Raw genomic sequence first — 16,003 nt, 5'->3', positions numbered from 1 at the left:
TAGCCATTACAAATCATCGTGTACCCTACTCAGAATAATTTGTGTCCAATTGTGATTATTGAACTCTGTATAAAACATATATTTCACCAAATTCAACTTGCTTAGGTGCGCATACTTAGATTTCAAGGATAGGTCACTGTTACACATGGTTCCCAAATCTTCGTTAATATCTTCATCTCATATGCTCTTGATTTTGCAGTGGATATAACTTCTGATATCCTCAACATGAAGCAAATTCTCTCGAACTTGCGAAAATGTGCCCAACGGATCATCCAAAAGTGATACAAATGGATGCTTCTTGAATAGATACCGTGGTCTATCACTTACATCATTGACGGTTTGACTGGCCATTGCAATTCTACTGTATTCACTAAAAATACTTAGCTTTGGCCCCGTAAAATACCTTAAAAATCAGGTTTTAGGGCTTCTGCAACTTTATGCTTCACAAACTTCTCTTTGCACTTCAATTCACTGTCAAATTTCTCTTCAATTCGCTCAAGACCCTTCACATGAACAAATGGCACACACAATCTTGCTTGCAATCCTTAAATCATTTCAAATTGCACTATGCATTAAATGCGTATCTACCACAAATTCAAATACTGTGTCTGTTTACCAGTAAGCTTGTTTTCCAGATTCTTGCTCACTGAGATCATATCTAGACTTGCGCACTTGACCATAACCATGACCATTATAACAATAGAAATTAGTAATGGGTTTAAGATACTTACCTGTGAAATCTCTTTTCATATGTCCAACTTCATTACATATGAACTTATGAAGCATCTACCTCCAAACTCACGTCTTACTTCCTTGGGTGGTTCATCTTGCTTAGGTTTATCAACTTGCTTTGTTATCTTAGGTTCATTGTGTTTATCTGATAAATCAATTAATTCTACTTCCTCTGATACTTCAGTAGATATGCTTGATTCAACCTTACTTAGATCAGATTCCTTAGGGGATTCAATAACTGGATCTAGTTCTTTTTTGATTTCAACTTTCTTGGTTGATTTCTCTCCGATCAGATATCAAGTCTTGTCTTGTCATAAGGTCTCTGGTGAAATATTTGTTGATCTATCTTCTCACTACTGGAATAAAGTTTCTCTAACTGTTGCTTAGGTTGTGTCAATTCTCCTTTCATAACGATATTGCACTTTTCTAATTCTGCATGGTCAATCTTGATAATATCTAGTTTAGATGCAACTTGACTTAATTGGGATCTAAGGTTTGCATTCTTAGTTTTCAGTTTAGGTTCATTCTTGCCATCATTTTTCTTAAGACTCAAGTTCAACGATTTTCAATTCACATTTCAAAATCTCATTTTCTTTTTGAAGATTTTCTACTTCATCATTGTCACTAGTCTGTGCAATTGATTCCTTGCCAAATTTTAGATCATCAATCTTGTCTTTCAATTTACCAATGAAAAATTTTGCATCTTTATATCTAACTTTCAGGTTATCACTTTCTTCAGTAAGAAGGTCAATTTGCTCGAGAGCTTCTTCAAGGTTTTTCTTCAACTGTTCCATAGTTATAGGGATCTTACTCAAGCTATTAAACTTCTTCTGAGTAACTACGCTCTGATAACAATTATTAGAAATAGATAATACTGAGAGGGGGGGTGAATCGGTATTCTACAAACTTTTGCCCACAATTGAATATTGTTAATTACTTCATATCTTGCATATGAAAGTAAACCAACAATGCTGAACAGTAAATATAACCATGCACATAGAGAACTCATAACACCATTAGTTGTTATCTAGGGAAACCCTGGCCAAGGGAAAACCCCGGTGGGGATGATACTCACTAGATGATTCACTAAAGAAAAGGATCCTATTAAGGATATTGACCCTGTCAGGAGTTTATGAAGTACATATAGTGTCTCGAGTCCTTGATAGAGGACTAGGCCTTGTTAGAAGCCTCAAACCTGTTAGGAGTTGCTTCAACCTTGTTAGGAGTTGGTGGATCAAATACAATGTATGCAAAAAGAGCCCACTGCCCTAACATGCAATTATACAATGCACTTCTTCACAAGAATAGATATACATACAATACTTTCTGCCTATTGTATTTTGCACTTGCTTTGATCATACATCAGATGTAGTTTGCATATCATCAATCACAAGTCTCGCATAGATCATATATATGTTGCATAGTTCATCATACATTGCACACTTATCTTCGCAAGATAAAACCTTTATTTATACCTCTCATATTCATAATTCACAGCTTAGTTGGCCTTCATGTTTTCACACGCTTGGAATAATATGAAATAACTTATGGAATAATATCCACATAGTCGGCTCATCATGACTTAGTAACTATTTTGTTACCAAAATTATTCCTCAAGTCATACAATCCAATTCTTTGCTATGCTCTGTTAAATACCCGTACTGGTATTTCAATCATATCTCGCATTGTACTCTCCATACACACCTATGCACTGGTATACGTCGTCATGACAATGTCATAGAGCTTTGTATAAGCTAACACACAACGAGTCTTCTGTACACATCACATCTTCTATTTGTGTTGCTACAAACTATCTAACACTTAGACAATTTTCTCACTCTAAATGCATAATGAAATGCTAAATATATGTTGCCATAAATGAGAACAATCAATACATCTATCTGATCATATTGCCAACACCTCTTCCTTGAATAGGACATGATGCATTGTTTTCAATTCTAACTACTCCATCATAATTGTTAAACTCAACAAATTTATTCATGTCACCAGTCATATGATGAGAGCATCCACTATCTATAATCCAATTAGATCTTTTCTTTTCTACATGTGATATTGATGCTTTCTCTTCTTATTTAGGACTTTCTTCTTTAATAGAAACAAATCACATTTCAACAAAATCAAGTCCTCTTGTGTCATAGTTTTTAGGTCTGAATTCGCTGCAACTTTATAACCCATAAGAGTAGCAAAATTAGTCCACTCAAGGCGAACCTTCCCAACAATCTTAGAGTCATAGATTCTATTCAAATTATTGGCAAATAGAAGAAGCTAGTTATGAAGAGGTTCTAGTATCAATATGTATAACAGTATAAGACAGAAAGATAATTAAAATACATAGCATGATATGAATTACCTCTTCATCCTGAATTGATGCGACTCTACCAGGCCTAGGCATGTACCATTTTGGATTTAGTGCATCAGCAACCATATTTAAAGAAGCATTTATGTTGTCCCATCTGAGCTGAATGATAAGCTAGATGTGCTCATAGTAGAATGCTAAACTGGGATCCCTCTCTCACACATCTTCCCTCATCTATCCACGCATTGATTCAATGCATTTATACACTTCTCCAAGGCTAGGCACATCCCCATTCCCATATTTAATGACTTGAAAAATGGGAGTAATGATAGAGACTATATTTTGCATCGCTCCAAATTACATCACTCTTGATCATCTCCTTCATCGTCCAACCCTAATTTGTCTTGGACCCATCTCGCCTATTCCACTCATTTGTCATAACCACGAGTTGTTGTGGCTCCTGCAACTCAATCATTCTCTCTAAAAGAAAAAAATAGGATGCATATCTAGTCTCATCTGCTTTTAGGAACTCCTTCCTCATGAAGCTCCTAAAGAGTGCATGCAAAGTATTATAGTTGCAAATATACATATGCACATCTCTAGCATTGCTAACGACTCCCTTAATTTGGTCAATCTTCTACATGTCCTTGTGTGCATTTTTCATGACATGTACACAACTTGCAGTCCACCAAATATGTCTATATCCTACCTCAACAAACTTCCTTGACGCTCTACACATAGGTGTTGCATCAGTCACCACTTGGTCCACATTTAGTGGCCCAACCTCCTCTATAGTTCTCTAAAGGATGTCAAACTAAAAAATCAACATCCTTTCGATACCCTATACAATCATCTTCCCTGAGCAAGAATGGGTCATTTGAGCATGTAAGATATTAATGAGTGGACAGTTCCTAGTTTCTGTCCACCCATCCATGATAATGTTGCATCCAACGTCCTCCCAAACTACTCTTGTTGTCTCCATTATTTGACCAGTCTTGACATACTCATTATCCAAGATTGCAGTCCTTAGTTTGTTCTCATGTAGTGGCACAAATGATGGTCCTCCCCTCTTTGCAAATTTTTGAAGCATCTCCTTCTAGTAAGGAGATCAATCTATATGAAGTGGCATGCCATTGGAAAAAAAGGAATCTACCAATTGATTCCTCTATCTCGAGTTCATTGGTGCATTAAATAAATCTGCTATGGGGTCACTTTCAGTTGTCACCTTGCTTAGTTCTACTTTAGCCATAGCACTAAAAGTGGAAGGTCATGAGGCTGCCCCTCTAAATGATGATACTCTTCTGCAACCTAGGAAAAAACACATGGCTGCCCCTATAATTTCTGCTCATATGGCTGCTGAATAGACTAAATTTGTTGCCTATCAAATAATGTGGTAGGCATTTGAATCTCAAGTCATCTGGAATGCCCCAAAGCTTGCTGAATTCAATTCTACAATGCAAGTTTTTACTAGGCTTCAAAAAGTAACATGCTCTCACACCTTTTCTTGTCCAAAATAGGAAGTGTACATTTACTTTAGTGATGCTACCAAACCGTTTTGTACCACATATGTTGCATTTCTACTTCCTTGTGCCACCACCTATTTGTGTTAGAGCATCTATCCTCATTACAAACTGTCTAAGAGGTGACTTAGGATCATATTTACCCCTAGCCCACTTTGACAACAGTATAGAGGGTCAATCAATAGATGGTGAACCAAGTGCCCAATTATCTGTGTATTGAGCTTTAATTTTCTCATCCCCCTCATTCCTCTCATCATCATGCTCAACGTCAGGTTCATATTCTTAGCTACTATGAGAATGAGTTGCTAATTTCATCTCATCATGACTTCCACTTGTTTCATGACTATGGGAGCTCATTTTGACACTGCATTTCACCATATGAAAAAAAATACATGGTTTCAGCCTATGTGTAATAAACCCAACAAATTAAATTTTCATAAGAAATATGTACATAAATGAACATTATTAATAAAAGGGAAAAAAAAAAAACATAATTTTATTTTATATATTATTATTATTATTTATATAAATTAAGATCTTAATGGATGAAAAACTTGTGCATACACATTATAATAAATAAAAGAAATTTCCAAAAAGGAAATTGTAGCATATCATAATGTATAAAGGAATTCCTAAATCGTAGTTTATTAAAACAGTATCTCATTAGCCATCGAATTACAAAAAGTTACTTCCCAAACGATGTGTGTCAAAAGGTGGGAGCATATATATATCGAATTGTCCAAAACGTATGAGAGAGCAGAGATTGATTGGAACAACATCCACACCACCTTAAGGTTAGACACAAAAACAAGACTCGGGGAAATCTCATTGTTGCGAAGGAAGTAAGTCGGGGGTCAAGACACTACCAAATTGAAATGTGAACACATCTGCACTAGTACAGTCATATCCGCACAGCGAAGTCAATTACAGTCATATCTGCACCAGAAGAGACGTGAACACAATCTAAAGGTAGTAAGGAACGGAACTCAACACATAACCTTAGGAAAACAAAAGTTGAACGCCCCTCTCTGACGGGTCAGTAATGTGATGAGAGTTTGAAGGCTCGAGGCAAAGAAGACTGATCGATTTACATATCCGCCAATACTCATTGAAGCCAGAAAAGAACCAATGTAAAGGATACACAAATCTAATTAACATTCAAAGAGAATATCCAGCCAACACATTAAATATTCAGACCTTAGAGGTACACAGCTACATATAGTGGATGATTAATTCGGTGAGAATATATTAATTCTCCTCAGGAAAGGTTAAGGGTATTCATGTGATGAATATAAAACTCTCAACCTGAGAATCAGAGAACATTCATTAGGAATGTTGAGTTTCCTTGAAAAAGGACTAGAAGATCAGAGGGCATTTAGAAATGAATGCTGGGATTAAGATCCCAGAGAGAGATTCATAGAGAATCTCTTAGAGGCAATATATATATTGTAGTGGTTAAACATATGCATATGTCAGAGACTTGGTTAGAGGTGGGATCTCTACCAAGTAGTGAATTAGCAGAGATCCCAAGAGGCCTAAAGATGATGCCCTTTTCTATGATAATCACCTAATCGAGACGCAATTCTCACTAGAGGGTTAGGTAATTTGAGGAAGGACACCTCTGGAGGATTAGGGAAGGGTAGTTGGGTAGAATTTAACTATATATATATATATATTTAATATTATAGCAATTTTCCTATTTTAATCTTTCCAATCTTTTTTTATTGTTTACTGACAAATATTTACAGGTTTTTGACATTCTACAGGAGGTGGGACATTACAGTGGTATTAGAGCCTTAATCTTGCCATCCTGTGAGTAAAAGTCTATGCACACTTACGAGAGAAGAACAAAAACCACAATGAATGACCTAGCAAATGAAGTCAGATCATATATGGAGCAAACAAATCAAACTAATCAAACTATTTCAAACCAAATGGAAAAATCAAATCAGGCCCTCCTACAAGCCTTACAAAATATGGGAAACTCCATCAATAATATAAGGGGGCAACCAAATGCTGGAAGAGAAACCAGTTCAATCCATTCTTTAAATAATAATATAACTTCGAATTCTAGTCTTCCCCAACCTACATTTTTGCCTAGAAGGGCCAACCTAAGAGGGGAGGAAGGGGTAGAACAACCCTTATCTAGCACAGAAGAAATTGAAAGAGCATATGCAACCTTAGAACCTCATATTAGAGAGGCAGTCTCTTTTAGAGAATTTTGTGCCGACAAAAGGAGAGAAATTCCTAGGGGTTATGTGAATGAGGAACTTAGACGCAAGGTGAGCAAGGTTGCAATTCCAACTTTTAACGGATCCGGAGAGATTTCAGCGCATCAATGGTTAGAAAAGCTAAATACCTATTTCATCCTAAATCCGATGACAGAAGAAGAAGCCCTCCAATTTGCGTAATCCTATTAGGGGGAGCAGCACATGATTGGTGGACCCAAGGGCGCATCTCATTAGGGCACAAAGATGTTAAATTTTATGAGGAATTCTCCCAAAAACTCATAAACCGATTTGATGAGAAGGATATGGAATGGTATTTTCAAGAGCTAACACACCTTAAGCAGATAGGAACTTTACTTGATTATGTTAAACAATTCCAAGAAATTTCTGTCATGATTCCAGATCTATCCCAAAAGAGGCTCACTCATATGTTTGTAGAAGGTCTTAAAGAATCTACAAGAACTATGGTAAAACCCCACGAACTGCAAAGTGTAGAAGAAGCAATAAGAAAAGCAAAAATGGTTGAATCTAACAATAAAGAAAGAACTCGAAATTCCCCCCCCCAAAACTTCTTCTTGGATTGAAAACACTAGAAGGGATAACCAAGACAAGCCGTGTTACTTGTGTAACAAGCCATGGAGTAGTGGGCACAAGTGCCCCCAAAGGGAAGAATTAATGCAAAAAAATCTATGTTTCAAATGTAGGGAACCTTGGGGAAGGGGTCACTGATGCAAAAGAGGACAAGTAAACCAAGTCGAAGAAACAAGGAAAAGAGCAAGGATGGAATAACCCGAACAAGGGACATTAGCAGTTATGTCGCAAGCTGAAAATAGACCCTTTCGCATTAAAGGAGTGCTTGAAGGACAGAAAGTAATCGCACTAGTGGATACTAGAGCCTCTCATGACTTTATTAGCAAACACTTAGTGGTAAAAAGAAGGCTGGAAACTCAAGACTTTGAAGGTTTAAAAGTCAAGTTAGCAAATGGCACAATAGATTGCTGTAAAAAGATGGTCACACAAGTAGAGATCACTACTAAAGGACATGTCATTAAAAGAAACTTTTATGTAGCCAACATTCAATATGATATCATACTAGGGATGCCATGGATTAATTCCCTAGGACGTTTCATAATGGATGGTCCTAATCTGGAAATATGTTTCAAACATGAAGGGAAAGACATAACCTTGAGAGGGATGCCCGATGGAGCAGCAAGGGTAGTATCTTGTAATAAAATGGAGAGAATTTTAAAACATGACCAAGGGGAGATGATAGTTCAATGTATGATTTTGGATAATAGTCCCAACAAAGAAAAAATAGTCCATGTAGAGATTCAGCCCATTCTTGAAAGATATAGAAAGGTGTTTGAAGATATTCCCCCGGGGCTTCCCCACAAAAGAGGTTTTGAAGACTCCATCAAATTAGAAGGAGCAAAACCCGTAATCAATACTCCTTATAGACATCCCCACAAATATAAGGAAGAAATAGAAAAAACTATCAAGGAGCTCTTGGACATGGGACATATACAACCTAGTAGCAGCCCATTTGCATCATCAGTAGTATTAGTTAAAAAGAAAGATGGAACTATGAGAATGTGCATCGATTATAGAGCCTTAAACAAGAAGACAATTAAAAATAGATAGCCCATCCCTAGGATCGATGAACTAATGGATGAACTTCATGGGGCTTGTTATTTCTCAAAAATTGATCTGAGATCAAGATACCACCAAATTAGGATGAAAGAAGATGTACCCAAAACAGCATTTAGATGCCACTACGGACATTTTGAATTCTTGGTACTTCCTTTTGGGCTCACAAATGCACCAGCAACTTTCCAATCATGTACGAACCATACCTTTAGACAACAGCTATGGAAGTTTCTCCTCATATTTTTTGATGACATCCTTATTTATAGTAAGACTTGGGAAGAGCATCTAGAACACATCCAAGAAATCTTAAGTATTTTAGAAAGAGAATCCTTATATGCTAAAATCTCAAAGTGTGAATTCGGACTCCAAGAAATACTTTACTTAGGACACAAAATCAATAAAGAAAGGGTTAGTGCGGATGAGGAGAAGATCAAAGCTATCAAGGAATGGCCAAAACCAAGAAGCCTTACACAACTCAGGGGATTTGTGGGACTATGCAGTTATTATCAAAGATTTGTTAAAGGCTTCTCAAAAATTGCAGCCCCTCTTATAGATTTGACCAAGAAAGGAGCCTTTTCTTGGAATGAAAAAGAACAAGAAGCTTTCAAACAACTTAAAATTGCTATGAGTTCATCCTTGGTATTAGCCATACCAAATTTCTCCCTACCCTTCGAGCTACAATGTGATGCTTCAGGAGAAGGTATAGGGGTAGTACTAATGCAAAGAAAACACCCTATAGCTTTTGAAAGTCGCAAACTTACAGGAGCCGAAAAACATTACTCCACTTATGATAAAGAAATGTTAGCAATAATGCATGCTTTGACAAAATTCAGGCAATACTTAGTTTGTGGAAAATTCATAATTAAAATAGATCATAACAGCCTACCCTTCTTCTTAAATCAGAAAGACCTAAATGACAGACAACAAAAGTGGGTAAGCAGAGTCCAAGCCTACAACTTTGACATAGAGTATGTTAAAGGTGTAAATAACGGAGCCGCAGATGCCTTATTTAGAAGACCCCACATCAGCACTATTTCTTGTATATCTGAAGTTTGGAAAGATGAAATAAGAGCAGATTATGCTAAGGATCAATTGGCTATTGAAGTACTAGATGGAAAGGCCCCTAGTGGATATTTCAAGATTTTAGACGACATCATATTCTACAATGGAAGAATCTACTTGACTCCAAAATCCAAGATGAAGGGAATAGTTATGAAGGAATACCATGACAATCCGTTAGCTGGACACCCCGGATACTACAAAACATATAAATGTATCAAGGAAAGATACTCATGGAAAGGATTAAAGAAAGCCATTCAAAAGTATGTACAAGAATGTACAATGTCTCAACAAAACAAGAATGAACAATCACACTCAGCAGGATTATTACAGCCATTATCTATTCCAAACCAAAAATGTGAAAGTATATCCATGGGCTTCATAACAAGTTTTCCGAAGGTTCAAGGGAAGGACAACATCTATGTAGTAGTAGACAGGCTTACAAAATTTGCACATTTCTTCCCTATCTCAATTGAGTATAAGGCGCCTCAAATAGCAGAAATATTTTTTAAAGAAATTTTCCATCTCCACGGACTACCACGAAACATTGTAAGCGATAGAGACATTAAATTTCTCAATAAATTCTGGCAAGAATTGTTCAAACTGGTAGGAACTTCACTCACTCCTAGCACCAGCTATCATCCCCAAACCGATGGCCAAACTGAGATTGTAAATAAGTGGATAGAAGGATATTCAAGAAATTATGTCACGGGACACCAAACTGCTTGGATTAGATGGTTACACCTAGGAGAGTATTGTTATAATAACACACATCACATGTCCATAAAGATGAGTCCTTTCAAAGCATTATATGGCTCTGAAGCTTCCACATTCGGGGATATCTTCACTCCTGAAAGCCAGGTACCCAGTGTGCAAGAATTTGTCCAAAGAAGCATTGATATTATCAAGGAATTAAGGGAGAATCTACACACTACTCAGAACCAGCAAAAACTTTATGCAGATAGAAATAGAGTGGAATGTTCATTCATAGAAGGAGATCTAGAATACTTGAGATTACAACCATTCAAGCAATCATCTATTAAGAAAAATGGGATGGAGAAACTCAAACCTCGATTCTATGGTCCCTACAAAGTACTCAAGAAGATTGGCGAGGTAGCTTATGAGTTGGAGCTACCTAACAATAGTCAAATTCACAATGTATTTCATGTATCTAGACTCAAAAAGGTCCTAGGCCAACAGACAACCCCTTGCATAGAACTACTCATTATTGATGATGAAGGACAACTCATCTTAGAACCAGAAGTAATACTAGATACCAGAGAGAAAGTGCTAAGGAATAAAATTATAAGGGAGTTCTTAATCAAATGGAAAGGTTTACCAACTGAAGACATCACTTGGGAAAAAGGTCACCTCAAATTGCTTGAGGACAAGCAATATTGAGACGGAAGGATTGTAATAAACCCAACAAATTAAATCTTCATAAAAAATATGTACATAAATGAACATTATTAATAAAAGGAAAAAAAAAGCATAATTTTATTTTTTACTTTATTATTTTTATTATTTATATAAATTAAGATCTTAATGAATGAAGAATTTTTGCATACACATTATAATAAATAAAAGAAATTTCCAAAAAGGAAATCGTAGCATATTATAATGTATAAAAGGAATTCCTCAATCATAGTTTATTAAAACAGTATCTCATTAGCCATTGAAATACAAAATGTTACTTCCCAAATGGCGTGTGCCAAAAGGTGGGAGCATATATATATCGAATTGTCCCCTTTTTAGCATTCATAGCATGATGTTGTCGTTAGCCTATTTCCCCACGGTCCCGTAGGCTAACCAGGACATCAAAAGGGCTTAGAGGCCATTTGGCCTAGATAGTTTCAGTTGCAGGTCTTTCTGAGGGGTTTTGAGGCAACTTTGGGCATACTTACTATTTATAGTAAGTCATCTTGGGCATGGGTGGACATCCAGTGGTAGTGGTATGTTGATGGTAATTGTTTAAAATTGGCAAGAAGGCTTGTTTATCATTGATAAGATTTGTTTTGCGTTGATAAAGCTATTTTATAAAGTTAAATTTAAATATTTAACTTTATTAATACATAGACTATAGTTTGTGGGAAATATTTAAATTAAAAGAGTCCCTTTTATTTTATAACACATTGGAGACATAAGTTACATAAAGGGAGTTATGTTTTATCCCACATTGAGAAAACGAAGGATGGAGCTCTTGTGAGAACACTATAAAAGAAATGGAAGAGCTTCTTTTAAGCATGGTTGGAAATATCAAAGAAATTGGAGAATTTTTTGGAGGTTATGTCTCAATAGTTTGAAGGATGAAATCCCTTCAAGCTGAAAATCTTGACGCCATTGAAAGATATGGTCTTGAGATTCAACAGGGTAGCAATCCGAAAAAGCAGAAACGAAAAAGCAGTCCGAAAAAGCGGAACCGAAAAAGCAGGCGGAAAAAGCGGAATCGAAAAAGCAAGCAGAAAAAGCGGAACTGAAAAAGCAGGCGGAAAAAGCAAAATCGAAAAAGCAAGCGTAAAAAGCGGAACCGAAAAAGCAGGCCGAAAAAGCAGTTCGAAAAAGTAAAGCAGAAGGGGCAGCATTGAAAGAAAATTATTACAGCCATCTACAACCAGGTTCCCTTGTTAGTATTGTTTTTTTTAGGGTATTATAAGTTTCAGCTGTAAGTGTGCATTATACCAGCATTGTCATTTTGGTAATCCATGTAAATGCCAAAGTCTTGGCCATATTTCATGAGCATTGTATTAGAAATTTGATTGCAATCAAAAAGATAATAGTTGCTGGTGTCATTTAAGCAATTCAATCTCATTATTTATTAGCTAGATAGTTTGCATACCAACTGTTTGCAAAAATGCCAGTTGGCTGTAGGTGTTCTTTTCTCATGCTTAGATCATAATATATGCACTGAATATTGTCAAAATTAGGAGCACACTCATGTTAGGTCATTGTGTAGTTCATTGTAATCTTCTATCACTAGATTCTCATTGATGCAAATTGGAAAAAAGTCATTTAAAGCAAGCTGAAATACTATATCAGTCATATGTCTCTTGCATGTGAATTGTTTGACAAAATTCTTTGAGCCTTCAATCAGCATCTTTGAGAGCAGATTTGAGGAGGGTTATTACATAATGTATAAAACGAATTCCTCAATCATAGTTTATTAAAACAGTATCTCATTAGCCATTGAAATACAAAATGTTACTTCCCAAATGGCGTGTGCCAAAAGGTGGGAGCATATATATATTGAATTGTCCAAAACATATGAGAGAGCAGAGATTGATCGGAAATCATTGAAGTATTAAGCGTAGAACCTGAACGACATCCACACCAACTTAAGGTCAGACGCAAAAACAAGACTCGAGGAAATCTCATTGTTGCGAAGGAAGTAAGTCGGGGGTCAAGACACTACCAAATTGAAACGTGAACACATCCGCACCAGTACAGTCATATCCGCACAGTCATATCTGCACAACAAAGTCGACTACAGTCATATCTGCACCAGAAGAGATGTGAACACAATTTGAAGGTAGCAAGGAATGAAACTCGACACATAACCTTAGCAAAAAAAAAGTTGAACGCCCCTCTGTGACGGGTCAGTAATGTGAAGAGAGTTCGAAGGCTTGAGGCAAAGAAGACTGATCGATTTACATATCCGCCAATACTCATTGAAGCCAGAAAAGAACCAATGTAAAGGATACACAAATCTAATTACCATTCAAAGAGAATATCTAGCCAACACATTAAATATTCAGACCTCAAAGGTACATAGCTACATATAGTGGATGATTAATTTGGTGAGAATATATTAATTCTACTTAGGGAAGGTTAAGGATATTCATGTGATGAATATAAAACTCTCAACCTGAGAATTAGAGAACATTCATTAGGAATGTTGAGTTTCCTTGAAAAAGGACTCAAAGATCAGAGGGCATTCAGAAATGAATGCTGGGATTAAGATCCCAGAGAGAGATTCATAGATAATCTCTTAGAGGTAATATATATTGTAGTGGTTAAATATATGCATATGTCAGAGACTTGGTTAGAGGTGGGATCTCTACCAAGTAGTGAATTAGTCGAGATCCCAAGAGGCCTAAGGATGATGCCTTTTTCTATGATAATCACCTAATCAAGATGCAGTTCTCACCAGAGGGTTAGGTAATTTGAGGAAGGACTCCTCTAGAGGATTAGGGAAGGGTAGTTGGGTAGAATTTAACTTAAGGCTATATATATATATATATATATATATAGAGAGAGAGAGAGAGAGAGAGAGAGAGAGAGAGAGAGAGAGAGAGAGAGAGAGAGAGAGATTTAATATTATAGCAATTTTTCTATTTTAATCTTTCCAATCTTCTTTTATTGTTTTCTGACAAATATTTACTGGTTTTTGACATTCTACAAGAGGTGGGATATTACACTATGCTCTTCTTTAAAATAACAATATTTAAGTCAAAATTTAAGTATCAAGAAATTATATTTGAAACAACGAGAATCTACTTTAACCAAGAAATGAAATTCAAATAACTTTAACAAAAAGAAATATAAAACTAAAAACAATGAAAGATCAGTAAAAATCCTACCTTTAGCTTGAAAAATATCTTCAACAAGTTGAAGAATCTTCTTCCTCCTTTTCCATTTCCCTTTGCCTCAAAAACACTCTTTTCATTCTTACAAGCACCCTTTTCTCAACTCTTCACTCTTGTTGTTGTTGTTGTTGCAAACAAGAACAAACCCAAAATGAATGCAAATAAAGCCACATAGTGAATGCAAGCAATATAATGCAATTAATGGGACCCACATGTTCTAGGGTTAGAAAACAACCACTGGGATTTAATTAAAATGTTTTTATTTTAAAATTGACTAACATTTTTGTCGAGATGAGGGATATCTGGCTGTCCCCTGGAGGGGTTGAGAAACGCATCCCTGTGCCCCTATACCCTCTGGAGACATCGGGACGTATCTTCCAAAACAACAATCATTGGGTGGCGTTGTTGGAGATGCTAGAATGATGTCCCCCCATCCCCAGTGCATCCCCATCTCTGAGATTTACCACCTTCGCCCTCCTCGAATAGTCACAAACACTAGATTTAAACATAAGGGCCCCATAGGTCGGTATTCAAGATGTTACATGTCCTTAGGCAACTGTGTTGAACCAGACAATTTAAATCACAAACAATTACATCAAATAATGAAATTTCTAGAAACAGTCCATTCACCAAGTCGCCTACACAAAAATCCAGCGCTTGATCACACTGATCAGTTTCATCGATTAGAAACTTCCATCATAATCCACAATTGACAAATTGGTGAGTGCAACCAGACAAACCAATGAACACAATAGAAGAACAACCGGTGAACATTCTAAACCGGTATCAACATAACCTTATGAACCGGTGAGATCACAACCAACCAAACCGGTGAACATGACAGAACTAAAATGAGGTGCGGTCAAAGAGGAATGACCCATGTATCCTCTAGAACAAAAATCTATGGCAGCACCCAATAACTTTATCACCAACTCCATCATCAACCAAATCTCCCAACTTGGTTGATAAAAAAATAGAATAGGAACACACAACTAAGAAAAGATGCAATAACCAATTGCGCAAGGATGCTCCTCTATCAATGTTTACCTGACACGCATCCATTATGTATTGTCCCTCAAAGGACACATTGAAAACTAATTACATGCAAACTAGTCCATTCCCAACTACACATTAAAAACTAATTACATACAAACTGGTCCATTCCCTAATTGTGCATAAACTCTATGAAACAGATGATATTACCTAATAGTAATTAGAGTAAATCTTTTCTTAAATGAATTTCTCCCCTATGAGAGTTTGTCTATAAGAATTATAATGACAAACAAGATATAAATCTCTTTTAAAATATACTCTCAGGAGCATATTCCTTAAATTCAAAATTTGTTAACTCAAGAGAATCTCTGAAAAAATATTATGGCTGCAGATACTCCTTAATTGTATATATACAAATGTATCATGAATGTCATTGATTAAATAAATATGGTGCCATTTTATTCTTAATAGAAAGCTATCTTTCTATATTTTATGTTACAATTTATTCTATAATCTAAAGAAAAATTAATATGTTTCTAATAATAGAACACGATGGTTGATATCATATTCTAGCATCATGTCTGCCAAACCAAGGCTAGCCATATTCCTAGAATTTCACGCTTTCATTATTTCCCACAACATTCATATATTTTTCATCTTTTCTACAAACTAACACTTATGATGACATCATGACTTTATTTGTTTCAACTGAAATGGATTGGTATAATCAAAGCTTGGATAGTAAAAGATTATCAAGACAAGAATTACAAAATGGAGTCTTGCAGTCACAATTGATGGATTCAAATATGAAATAATTTCTTTCAAAAAGAAAATCCTAGACATAGAAGACATTACCTCAATGAATGTCCTTGAAGTAGGGTAACAGCATAATCAGGAACCTGAAGTTAAAAAAAAATCTAGACA

General features: G+C 36.0%; 1 protein-coding gene across 6 annotated transcripts in view; it reads right to left on the bottom strand.

The window, feature by feature from the left end:
- The window catches only part of LOC149532657 (DNA (cytosine-5)-methyltransferase CMT3-like), a 323,016-nt gene that overhangs the window by 16,832 nt on the left and 290,181 nt on the right, over positions 1-16,003 (bottom strand). For all 6 annotated transcript variants that reach the window (XM_089807362.1, XM_089807358.1, XM_089807363.1 and 3 more), the window contains one exon: positions 15,935-15,978. In XM_089807362.1, the coding sequence (XP_089663488.1) occupies positions 15,935-15,978 (44 nt within the window). The remainder of the gene's footprint in view (positions 1-15,934; positions 15,979-16,003) is intronic.

Source organism: Cupressus sempervirens, chromosome 10, assembly GCF_028749045.1.
Source record: "Cupressus sempervirens isolate cs-2001-9-10 chromosome 10, ASM2874904v1, whole genome shotgun sequence".
In the NCBI taxonomy this organism is placed as follows: Eukaryota; Viridiplantae; Streptophyta; class Pinopsida; order Cupressales; family Cupressaceae; genus Cupressus; species Cupressus sempervirens.
Note: the sequence above shows the minus strand (reverse complement) of the source record. Positions and strands in the feature narration are given on the sequence as shown.